The sequence below is a fragment of the Halyomorpha halys genome, unplaced genomic scaffold (assembly GCF_000696795.3).
Source record: "Halyomorpha halys isolate HHAL.00 unplaced genomic scaffold, Hhal_1.1 Scaffold1157.1, whole genome shotgun sequence".
NCBI classification, from domain to species: domain Eukaryota; kingdom Metazoa; phylum Arthropoda; class Insecta; order Hemiptera; family Pentatomidae; genus Halyomorpha; species Halyomorpha halys.
This window is the reverse complement of record NW_027108759.1, coordinates 414,996-428,136: the sequence shown is the minus strand read 5'-3', so window position 1 is coordinate 428,136 and position 13,141 is coordinate 414,996. Positions and strand designations below refer to the sequence as shown.

Below are 13,141 nucleotides of genomic sequence, written 5' to 3'. Positions count from 1 at the left end.
TTGGTCAAACTATTTTTCACAAACCAACATATTTCTTGTTTATATTTCTTATTTTATAAAATAAACTATCCATTTTAGCAATATTAAGTTTAAAGCTCTGAGGTTTTAGTTCAATTTTATTCAACTATTTTAGTGAAGGTTGTATTACAGAGGATAACTAACCCTCCCCTCCCCCCTGCGAATGTAAATAATGCTTGCTAAATAACATAATTTGCAATGCACAAAATTGCAACTTCTTATTATATACATATGTTTAAATTTAAACAGCTACCTAAGTATTTTTAATGAACCAATACCATAAAAATTATCACCACTGTTGTTACAAAAAGATTATAATTTCAAAGCATTAGAGTAAAAAGAATTCAGCATTAATTTGCAAAAGAAAGTAGTTTTGACACAAAACAAGATAAAATTAATGTCATATAAATTATACATGAGATCCAATCTGAATTATAATTAATTATTTGATTATAATTATGATTGTTTAGTTTTGATACTAAAATATCTTTAGTGATTTAGTTTTTACTTTAAATGAAACATTTTAAACTATAATTATAATTTTAAAAATGAAAAACCACTATTACTACTTCATTTTCAATTAAACGAAACTTCATTTTTTAAATTGTTCCTATACATATATATATATATTTATTAGGACTTTGGAGATCTAGTCAACTCTTATCAATTAAACTATATATATATATTTCTATTTTTTTATTGTTTTTTTGGTCAATCGTAGTGATAAAATAACAATTTAAAAAAATAAAGTGAAGTTTATACAGTAATAATACTAAATGACTAGATACTAAAGTCTTAAATTGTTTCTTTGGTTGGCAAAAACCTAACTTTCATCACTATAAAAAAAAAAAGTAAGATATAATGGTTATGAAACAGAACTAAAATTTTTATAATCCCATTATTTTATACTTCACAACACCCCACATTTTACAAATCTCCTATTAGCTTCTTTCTTACACTATAACAAAGACTATAGTATAATATATTATATTACTTTGTCGCCCATATCAAAAATTTTATTGCTCATACTGTTTTCCTAATAGGTTGAGGCTATATTTTTGATATTTTAATCTCTCAGGAAAGCATATTGTCTGTAGGTCCCGTTAGTGGTACTAAATGTTAATTGACTTATGATAAGCATCCTCCTTCCTCAGCTATTAACTGTTAAGAATATTTTTGATCAAATACTCTTTGCTTTTCCACTATTTCAATTTTGATTTTTTATTTCGAATTTTACAAAACGATAGGTTGAATTAAGTGAGAACTGTAAGACTCAATGATAATACATTATTAAAATTACCTAAATTCCTCACTTTTTGGATATAGCCCAAATTGTATGTATCTTAACTTTGCATCAAAATAGTTTCTTTAGGGAAAAGATATAAATAATCTTATTGTATTAATGAATAAATCATACATTGAAACATATGTCCAAATGAATCTGTTTTCTTTTATCAAAATAAAAAAAAAAATTCAATATTAAAGCTTGTTATCGATTGTAACAACAGTGTTTTTTATGGTCCTTCTATCTGACATCATGAACGATGTAGCTGGTTTAAAATCAATTATAAACCTTTGCATGACTACTTATAAAGTAAATATTGATTAATTGCTTTGATTGATTATTGGTTTTACATCAAAATGCAATAACAATGTATATGGTACAATTTTAACTAATTCACAAAATAGATCAATATTATCAATAGGAAAACATTGACCAGTGACATCCAGAGAAACAACAATAGACATTAACTTCTAAAAACTCTAGAGAGCACACAAATAAATAGTTATAACAATATGAGTAAGTAAAAGTATTAAACACTTCAAACAGACAAACCTTTCTCTCATTATTAATATAGACAAACACCTTCTACCCCTCTAGTGCTGACAATTGACAACCAAGGAGTAGGGCAATCCTGTAGCTAGAGGAGACAATGGAAGAAGCAATAAAACCTAAGATATTTCTTGGTTCCGTGATTTTGAATCCAACAGGGTCTTCTTACTTACACTTATAAGAACTCAGAGATCATTGATTAACCAAATGAATCTTAAAAAATAAATAAAAGAGATATGCCTGATTGACCATCATTTCTTAAATTATCACTGTCCAGTATTAAAGAAAGGTAAACAAATTATTTTGCAGGGTTTTATATTATCTTCTTTCTTTAAAAATAAAAATCTTTGTTTAAGTGTGCCTACCTAATAAATAATTTTTTATAGTAAAAATACAAAGTAAATTTTTCTTCATGATAGAAATGCCTTTCTAATTCTAAAATAAAGTCTTGTAAAAACATGAATAATTAAAAGAGTAAATTGTGAATAAAATAATAAATTTATAACCTATATAACAAATTACAATTAAAATACTAATAAAGGAAATCCTTATATAGAAATTTTACATATTAATTTTCAGTTGTCCACTGAACTTGATATGATTATTTTTGGCCATTTGAAATTCGCATAATAATTAGGAATTTTCAATGAGTTTTCTCTGTTATTTCTGTGTTAATTCTGAGACTTAAGAAATAAAACTACAGGTATTTGGTTGGCTTAAATTTCATTCATGTGAAATTTTAACTAACTCTTGAACAAGCTTATTCACAGGTTATCAAAAAAAGCATTCAGTGTATTACTATATTTAATATATTCTGTAAATTATTTGAAATAGATTCGATAGAAATCAAATTGTTTATCTTACTGAGTAAGCAATCATTAATTATTTACAGGTACTTAACTATAAAATTGAACAATTGAAATCACTTATGGAATTAAATTCATGGATTTTCATCATACTGAAGTCCCTAATTTATTTAAAGTTTATTAGCTATTCTCAATGTAGTCAATATTAAATTGATTTGACCATTTACGGGTTACTTTATTCCACAAGTTTACTTTAACTATTATAAACCAAAATTCAATATATTAAAGGATTATTGTAATATTTATATGATATTTATTAATGAAATTTAACCAATTGTATCTAGAGTGGTAGAAGAGTAAGTTTGTTAATAAAAATTTTAGGCTATAGAAATCCACATTGTATAATTTCAAATTCTTGTATTAATTAAATCCTTTATATTGTTTTATAATTATTTCATATTATTTATAATAGCACCAAGAATACTTTAATGCTGAACTAAATGAAAAAAGGTTATATTAGTAAATGATGTAGACAATCAACAATGATTCTTATCTAAACGTTTAGAAAAAAAGTCTTTATCAGTATTTATTCATATATTCTGGATTAGCAAATAGAAAAATCTATAAAACCACAGAATGATGGTCCTGGACCACTAAAATAAGACAAACCTGTCTAATAAAACCTATTTAACCTATCTGATAAACGATTCCACTGTCTCTGAAGGAGTACACTAAAAAAATGGGTGAAATATTGGAAGGAAATTGACTCCCATAAAGAATAGGCTTGAAGAAAACTGATTATGATAACCATAAGAAGAAGTTTAAGATCCAAGACTTTCTTTATTTACATTTGTGATAAGGAAAATAACACTATGAAAGTCTTTGGCAAAAATGTCAAAAATACTGAATTTAGCCTACTATAAATTATACTACTTGCTTTATAAAGTTTAAGTTTAGAATTTCAATGTATTTTTTAAATTTTGTTTTAGTAAGTGTACAGTTTAATAGTAAGTAGGATTGCTTATGAATCAATTTTAATCTGCCTTTAGTTGTATCACACTCATCCTGAGAGCAATATCATCTGTAAAGGGCCTAGGCCTACTCAACGATTCTCCTGCACTAAAGCAATCAGACTGACCCTCCACTGCTTTCCTACCTCTCCACACCTGAAAACATGCAGCCTTGAACACCTTTCATCAACCACAGTCAGGATCTTCCCATTTTTCCATTCATATACCCTACCCTTCCATTGTCTATTTCAGTAGTCAGTTTGGGTCCATAAGGTCCTATATTACCTAATCATCTTTTTCTTCGGTTCTTTCAAAAACTAGGTCTGCTTTCCCTGAATACTGATTTTTAATAATATAAATAGGATTAAAAAACATTTTTTTTCCCAAGCACTACTTTTAATAATTAGAGTTCAATCATAATGATATATTAACTATATAATTACATAAAGTAATCAATGATTTGCTAAATATTGAGGATGGTTAAAAATCCCTGTCCTGTAGAATAAGGCCTTATGTCCTCTCGGAGACAATTTAAACTGACAAAGGCTTAATTGGAATACATGATGTTATTCCTTGAACTTATGAAAGCTCATCTATAGATAAATGGATTCCTGATTTTTCAAGATGCAATAAAATCCTAATATAAATCACTTATCTTAAGCCAGGAAGGAATACATTTAGTTACCAGTAAAAACTTCTAAATTTGATACAGAGGAACTGACTGATTAATGAGTAGCTGGTGAGGGTACTAAAGAAGTTATTCTTCTCAGCAATACAAAGGTGATAAATATTTACAAAGACATCGCCATACTGTTCCAGGTTCTTTAGTGAATATTAACAGTGGATTCAATTTTAGGCATCAATTCATATTTTCTTTCTTTATTCTTATTCCATTGGTATACTTAATATAATCAACACTGTATCAACAAACACTATATACCCAGTTGCAAGCTATAAAAATAAACCTATATAAATAAATTAAATATAATCATAATGCATATGTGTGTCCGGATTATTTAAATAAGAATTGGCTTCAGTTGAAATGTCTTCATTAATAATAAAATAAACAAACAGATATTAATCATACATTTAATTCTGGCTTTCTCCCCTTTACCTTAACACATGGAGACACCTTAACTGTTGTTTTATACACGGGATGTTCCACTATTCATGTTCATCCCCCTTGACCTCTGCACTGTTAGAGTTTTAGATTTGATTTTCGTTGGACCATAATAGTAAAATTTGTTCTATCTTTTGAAGCTATTGGTGATTTTTTAATGTCTTTCTCCAGTGTTCCTAACTCTGGAATTCCCAATGGAATGGAGTATGTTTTATGAAATTTGATAAAAATCAATTTTAGAACATTTTGTATAGGTGATATTCTTTTATATCAACCCTGAGGGCGGAAGACCCTTCTGAGGCACCCCAGGCTCTATAAAGTGTTACCCATAATTGGAGGAAAATCTGGTGATTAAGTATTGTTCTGAACAAATCATCTCCTTATATAACCATAGGTCTAGAAACAGTACCCCCTTACAATGTACTGAACCCAAGACCATAGGTTTGTAGTGATATAGGTTTTTTTTTTTTTGTTACTTACTATATTATTTTTAAAATAAGACCACATTCAATGCTCTATCTCGAATAGTAACCAAGATAATTCAGACATAAAAAAAATATATATATATGTAAACATTAAAAAACAAAAATTATAACAAAAAAAAAAATAAAAACAGACCAGTTTCCAAAGCATCGCTACTGCTAATACTAATTCTCTAATCAGAATTTACACCCTTTAGAAGCATTGAATCGAAATTTTCACCAATATAGTCATTGTAAAATTTCATTTTCTAAAAAAAAAAAGTCTTAAAATATACCCTATTCCATTAGGAATTTAGAGTTAGGTGCACTGGAGAAGGTTAGAAAATCAATAATGTAGAAACTTTAAAAAAATTTTTTTTAAAAATACCCTACCCTATTCTAAATTCCAGAGTTAGGTTCTCTGGAGAAGGTTAGAAAATTAACGATATCCTCGAGATACATTACATGCCATCCAGCAAAAGTTAAATAAAAATTCCAAAACTGTGATGGTTAAGTGGGTGAACATTTATAGTTTGACAGCCTGTGTTAAAAAATAAAACATGTAACACCCAATAATGTATATATGCACATATTACTTTTTAACTTATACATTGATTTGTCAATTTGTTAATTTACAATAAATATTAACTTCCTTTTATAGTTGGTTGCAGGAAGCGGTAACTCCCAAGGAGGTGATGCCTCCCATGCAGCATTAGAAGAAGGTAAGGAAGAAGCAGTTCCAGGACCATTAACAAGACTCTTTGTTGTTGCAAATAAAGGTGTAGCTGCTCTGATACAAGATCTAATTCTGGTAAGTGAACCAATATTATGATTTATAAGCAATTGTTTTCAAGTTTTATAGCTTGTCCTTATTACCAATTTCAAATGAAGATACATAAAGGCAAAATTAATAGACTTAAATTAGAATGTATCCAACTCTATGTCCCAACAGTATTGACAAAAATAATTTTTGATAAATGAGACCATACAGCATAAAATTTTGTTTCTCATGTGCTTAAGGACAGTACGGAGTGTCTGGTGAAAAGCTGTTGATTATTCTTGATTTTGGGATATACTACTTCTTTATTCAATTAGCTACTTAGTTATCTTTATGAGACTTGGTGGACCTTGTTAAAAACCAGTATTTCTATATTTATTATTTTCAATATGGTAAATGGTGTACAAATACGGATCTGTGAAATTGTAGCAAAGTGACATATTCCAGTTAAAGGACGATTGATTATTCCAAATAAATGATATTTATATTATTGACTACTACATTTGGATGACATTATTACTTATTCACAACTCTAATAATTACAATCACAAGACCCCCCTTTTAACTTGTTTAGATAATTATTTCTTCAATGTACTGCAACACAATTGATTTAAATATTTTTAATTACTCTTAATAAAGCCAAACTGTAATCTTAAAAAAAATTTTCCTATGCCTTTTAATATTAATCCAAATACAATACATTTCACATACAAAATAAATTTTTGACTAAAAATAATTATAGTAACATCATTGTATGTAATAAAATAAATACAAAATAGTCAACTTAGGGTAATTTTATATGTTACATAATTAGTCAGCAATAAGAAAAGAAAAAAACTTCAATATGTACTAATAATAATAATAATTTATTTATTTGTTTATGGAGCAACCCCCATACAAATAAATTTAGTCTGTAAAATACATAAAATAAATAATCAATTGTAGTAATTTTATAAAAATGGCGAGTTAAAGATCATTTATATAAACTAATAACAAGTAAAACAACGTCACTTCATATTTAATATTGTAAAAAAAACAATACATCCTATTGTGACGATAGGTATCCAGCTCTAAGCAAAAGGTTTTGAGTTACATATATAAAAGGATGTTTAAGATCCAATCCTGAGGGTACAGACAGAAATTCATACAACTGATATTGGTTAATATTGCTTAGTTTTTTGGCCTGTATCAGATTCGGTTCTCATGATACGCAGGGCAATTTGTCAAAAAATAGAAAAAATCCTCCAGTGCCGTTCCATCACAAGCTGAACAAAGCTTCTGTGGGTCCAAAAACTAAACACATACATTTTATTTAGATGTATGAAATTAAAAAAACAAAAACAATTTCTTTGAGGTTGCATAACCTAACTTGACATCTGTTGCACTCCATTTTTTTCTGTTTCTAATAAAAATGTTTATTATTGATAGTAATATCAGTTCGAAATTCACCAGTCAAATTTCATCAAAAGTTGTTGTATCTTGAACATTTTCCTCTTTGGTGGACTGTCTCAATAAAATACCACCTTTGTACTATTATAGACACAGTTTAAAAAACTTCAAAATCAAATAGAAATGTATCTGTTGATTCAACACCATATTGAAATTCATAATTACTTATTTGTTTTCATTATCAGATTTTTCAACTTTAAGTTCAATATTTTGGCTAATACTTTGCTTTAAGGAACAAAAATTTTTCACTTTATAATTGGAAAATTTTCTATAACATTGAAATGAAAACTAAATTAACAGAATGTTTAATGGGAATTAGCTAACATTTATTATTATAGATTGAAAGTATGAAAATGGTATAAACTGTTCAACCAAGATTGATAATTGATTCAACAAACAGACTCGAAAAATAACTTTACAATAGTGATAAATAATAATAAAAAAAATATTTTTAAACTAAATAACCTGAAATAGGCCTTGTAAGATGCAAATAACATTTGTGTAAAATGGCCTAATATGAGCCAGATATCTTATCAGACATTTTTTTCCCTATATGCACTCAATGTAAATAATGATATTACAATAAGCACATTAAATGAAGTAAATCACAAACACATGTTTTTCTCTAGACTACAGCACCAAAACGGCTCTAATAATTATGCTGAAACTGGCTTAAAGTTTTCTATATAAAACCCCTCATATTTTCATTTATAACATATATTCTAGAGAAAAAGCAGGAAAAAAATAATGAAGAAAATAAAATTAATTTATACATAAGCTATGTATATATTTTTTTAAGGTAATAAAATTCCATAAAAAAAATACAAAAAAAAAGTACATCTAGTATTAGCAGAAAAAGGGATTTGTACTAATTTATACTTTCCATAACTCCTAGGTAAGGAGAGAATTGTAAACGAGTCAATTTTTTGGTGAGTAGTTTTCAACGGATCTATCTGCTTTAAAGACACACCTGAGTCCAAAAAAAAAAATCATTTTTTGTCTGTGTCTGTGTCTATCTGATCTATCCATTTTAGAACCCCCCTCTCCCACCCTCAGCTTGAAAAAAAATGGCATTTGCAAGGCAATTAAATTCTCAAAATAACAAACAAATGTTTAAATCTGACAAGTATTGGCAGTACAAACTTCTATACACTGTATTAAAGATACAGTGTATAGAAATTTGTACCCTTGTTGTAATAATGTTTTGCTGTTTCCCATGGTGAACCATTCACTTTTGGTTTATCGAGTTTTCAAATAATTCTAAATCTATATATTTGGAAGATTTCAGATGGTCATTTTAGGGATTATTACTTTGTCAAATAGTGTATACTAAATAAATAATTTAATAAAAATAAGATCTTTATTGGACAAAAATTAGTGAAGAAACAGCAAGGAAAGGCATTTGAGTGGACACTCCAAATTTTTATTAGAATCATTATTTCCTTTAATTCTAAATGCATTACATTTTTAAAAAGTTTTTCTTATGTGACTTTGTGGCTCATCTCTGGATTTTATATTCTGGTGTGATGGAATATTTTTATACCATATCTGTAAGCATAGCAAAAACATAGTAGCTGTCTTTTTTATACATTTAAAAATTCTAATTGTTTTTTCTTTCAATAATTTTGTTCAAAAAACATCAATTAAAAAGTAAAACCTTGAAGACTGCCTTATTAGTTACATAACTTGATACTAAGCAAGCTCTATGAATTTTCTATGGGGGAGAGAGGGAGAATAGAATCTGCAGAGTTTGTTTATTTGGATTTGACAGATATTATATTCTCTGACTATAGCAGGAAGGATAAGATATTATACAGGTCATGAGCCTACTCTAGCCAGAAAGAAGTCAAACTTTATATTTTGGGTCTGACATGAAATAATTATATCCTATAAAGACCGGATTTCAACCGGCACCACTTCAAACTGTAGAAAGCTGAGATTCTGCCTCAACACGCTCGGCCACACAGCCTTATCAGCAGAGGTACCACTCAGCACACAAATTATCACAAAATTAACTGCACCAGTAGTTTGTTATTTTTTAAATTCGAGATGCACTATTCATGGCTGCACTAAGACAAATAAATTTAAAAAAACTGTGATGGAGTTTTTTTTTTAGAAACTACATCGACGGTTTCGTAATGCAGTTCATTGGTGGCAACGGCGGGCAGCCACTGCTGTTTTAGCACTGTACTGCAATCGCCAGGAGGCTCTCCAACTTATTATACCAGTAATGTACTGGTATGTCATTTATTTGTTTCAAGCAATCTATTGAACTTGTACTAGCACTGTAATTCCAGTACTCTAATTTCAAAACAGCTTTGGTGTAATTCCTAATAAACTGTTCATATTATCATATTGATGAATCTATTTTTAAAAATATTACAAAATTATAATTTTTTGTTAAAATTACCTTATCAAAAACAAATAAATAAAAAACTTAAACAAAGAAATATTCAATAAATTTGTTCAGTACTAATACTATTGATAAAGGTAGTAATATTAATACAGCTGCTTTGCCAAAGTATCAAAATAGAGGCAAACATAAAAAACTGAAAGATTGCTGATTGACCGTGTGTAATAATAAAAGGAAGATGATCTGGGTGCAGTCAAAGAGATTAAACTATTTTTATTGAGTCAATGTTTTGCCCCACATTGCAGAGCTTCATCAGGTCTAATACTATGCCACCATGGTCTTAATAGAACTTTCTAGCAGAGTAAAAAATACTTTAATCACTATTTGAGTTTTTCTTTGACCGCACCATGACCATCTTCCTTTTATTTGAAAAAAATGTTTTGTACTTAACGTATTACATTGACTGGGGTTACTTTGTGACAGTGCTACTAGCATGGGGCAGTCGGTAGGAGGACCTCAGTATAGAAAGTAATTCGAATCCAATGTATTAACTTTGGAATAGATCCAATATAAAATAAAATCAAAACTTTTTTTAATGTTTCATTTTCAAACCAGAGTTTTAATGTTCCATTTTCAAACCCACAAGGATATATATATATAACACAATTAAAGATATCATTTATAAGCAATATATCTGATTCATTTACTAATCCCTTAATTGTTTCTAAAATATTTTTCAATACAATAGTCCATTCAGTAAATATGTTCAGTTGGTAAAGTGCTAAAATATACATAGCAAATCCCATTATAAGTATCTTTGATCAATGAATTAATTTATTTTATAGTTAATAGGGATAATATCAATTTATATATAAATATAAAAATAAAGTTTAAACAGTAAAAATTGGATTTTTTTAAATCAGTTAAAACTGTAACATAGGTCTGTAAGCTCATTTTTCGTTCATAATGAAATTACTGGATCAATAGATGACCCAATAAACTTGTGATAAGTGAGTATATTTATAATAGTTACAGTTCAAGTTGAGATTTTAAAGTTGATAGATTTATAGCATCTTAAATATTATAACATCTTAAATATTTATAGCAGTCTCTAGAGTGGTCTGGACAAGTTCCCATTCTAATTACGTATTTTTTACTCTTATAGAACCTTTTTGTTCATTGTTTTTGATACTTTATGTGTTCTAACTAATTAAGAAATCGTGGGATATCCTTCAGATTACCAATCTATTCTAGCCAGTGAATGAAAGTTGTATCATTCTCAAAGATGAGATTTGAACCAAAATCACTTCTGCAATAAAGGATGCCTGTATTTTGACCCAATATTCTTGGCTACTATGGCCTTAATAGAACTTTGTAGTAGAGTAAACAGTGTCATATGAATAGCATAAGTATGCAGCTTTTATAACATGAACTTTCCTATTGAAAATAAATTTAGTCCAGTTGCTGCATCAGTTTTTACCACTGAATAGATCCTTTTTTTTTTTTAAGGTAATCCATGTCGAAGGTGATGTGATTCCCTAGTTATCTACAGGTGACCAACCTATTCTAACCATGGTTGGAGGTCAAGTTTTTCATTTTGTGGGACCGCCACTCAACGCCAACGCCCCAGGGCAAGAGTGGAACGGGCATTGCCCATAATAGACTTGCGCCTAACCCCTGAGCTATGGGCCAGCCCTCCTATTTTCGTTAGGTTCTTCAATGAGATAGTTTTTACATCATAAGCGATGCTCAAAGACTGATTCAGTTCCAACAAGAAATGAGCTTTATTCCCTTCATCATTCAACACAATCACCCCCTAGAACTAAAATATCATTTCATCATAGTTTTGAAGCAGCAGATCCTATTTCTGAATCTGAAGAGAGAAAGTAATCTGTATTATAAGACTATAGTAAAATTTCATTTCTACATTAAATAGTTCCTGAGAACTTTATTTCAGAGTTTGTTTTGATTAAGTTGTAAGTTAAAGGTGAGGAGGTAATGGTCATCCTGGTGGAAATTTTTCACATTAAAAGAAGAAATTTTTTTCTAATAATAAGAGTAACTAAATTGTCTTAAAAGTTAATACTTAATTTGAATCCATTCGTATTTGATGTATATTAAATATTTACCAAACAACTCAATTAAATTGTGAGAAGAGATAATCGAAAAGGGGTCAGTACACATTAATAATAAATGTAATGAAAATTTAATAAAGTCCTTTTTATGGTAAAAATAAAAACAACAAACAAATAAGGAAGTGAATACAAAATAGAAGATGAGAACTAAATAGATTAAAATAAAAAGATTTTGACCTCCTGTTGCTATAACAGAGGGCTCTACTTAAGTTCAGTTCAACAAAACGATTCTAATGGATGTAAAAAAGAATATAACGTAACAAAGAATGCCTAAATAAACTAGAAATAATTTGTTAATCTGAAATTGAGGTAATCAAAGTATCTTTGAAGATTAATCCATATTTTTTTTTTTTTATTGTGTTTTAAATGTTTGGGTTTAGAATAGGGAATTGATAATTTCTAAAAAAAAAAATAATATTAATATATCAGAGGAACATGAGAAAAACTATGAATATATATCTTTTTTAACAACTAATTAACTATTACATATTACATTTAAGTAGAGTATAATTGTTAAACAAAATAATTTTTTTTTTAACTTAAAATAAAACATCTAGCTCTAATGGAAGTTTACATTTTTTACTAATCTCTGATAGAAATAAGAACAGACGATACCAACAGAACCAGGACATCAGCATTGTTTGATATTTAAAAAAAATTAACTCAAGTGTGAACATTATAACTGAAAAACACTAATATTGTCTTAGTCAGCTCTTTTTCACATGATAAAAATTGAAGTATTGTAAAAATACAAGGCAAGGCAGTTAGCAAACATTTTATAATCTTTTCTTATAGATTTATTGTCAATATGATGTAGTTTATGATTGAAACAAAACTGTAGAAACAAAGGTAGGATTTGTGGGAATGCTAAGGATTTTTCTTTAGGTAGTTAAATCCATCCTTTATGAAGATAACTTAGTAGCTACCTGAATTATGAGGTACCAGTTCACTCTCGAAAATTAAATTAAGTTTGATAAACATTAACTTCAGCTGACCATAAACGCTATGACACCAACTACCAACATGGCACTAATTGATTTAATAATCTTGTTCTCTTTATATCAAAGGATTTACCTATTTATTTGTTACTATTATATATATTTCTTTCATTTTTCATGTTACTAGTAACAAAAATATATTTTCTCATGATTTACTAAAACTTAACAGGTGAGGCAGT

General features: G+C 28.2%; 1 protein-coding gene and 1 long non-coding RNA gene across 5 annotated transcripts in view; one reads left to right on the top strand and one right to left on the bottom strand.

The window, feature by feature from the left end:
• LOC106688584 (uncharacterized) overlaps positions 1–13,141 on the top strand; it is a 105,811-nt gene that overhangs the window by 90,881 nt on the left and 1,789 nt on the right. For all 4 annotated transcript variants that reach the window (XM_067047060.1, XM_067047063.1, XM_067047062.1 and 1 more), the window contains one exon: positions 5,911–6,060. In XM_067047060.1, the coding sequence (XP_066903161.1) occupies positions 5,911–6,060 (150 nt within the window). The remainder of the gene's footprint in view (positions 1–5,910; positions 6,061–13,141) is intronic.
• On the bottom strand, positions 5,179–8,803 carry LOC136795680 (uncharacterized). The gene is made up of 2 exons (XR_010843310.1): positions 7,942–8,803; positions 5,179–7,320 (listed from the first exon to the last, which is right to left on the bottom strand). It is a non-coding gene; the product is annotated as an uncharacterized lncRNA (long non-coding RNA).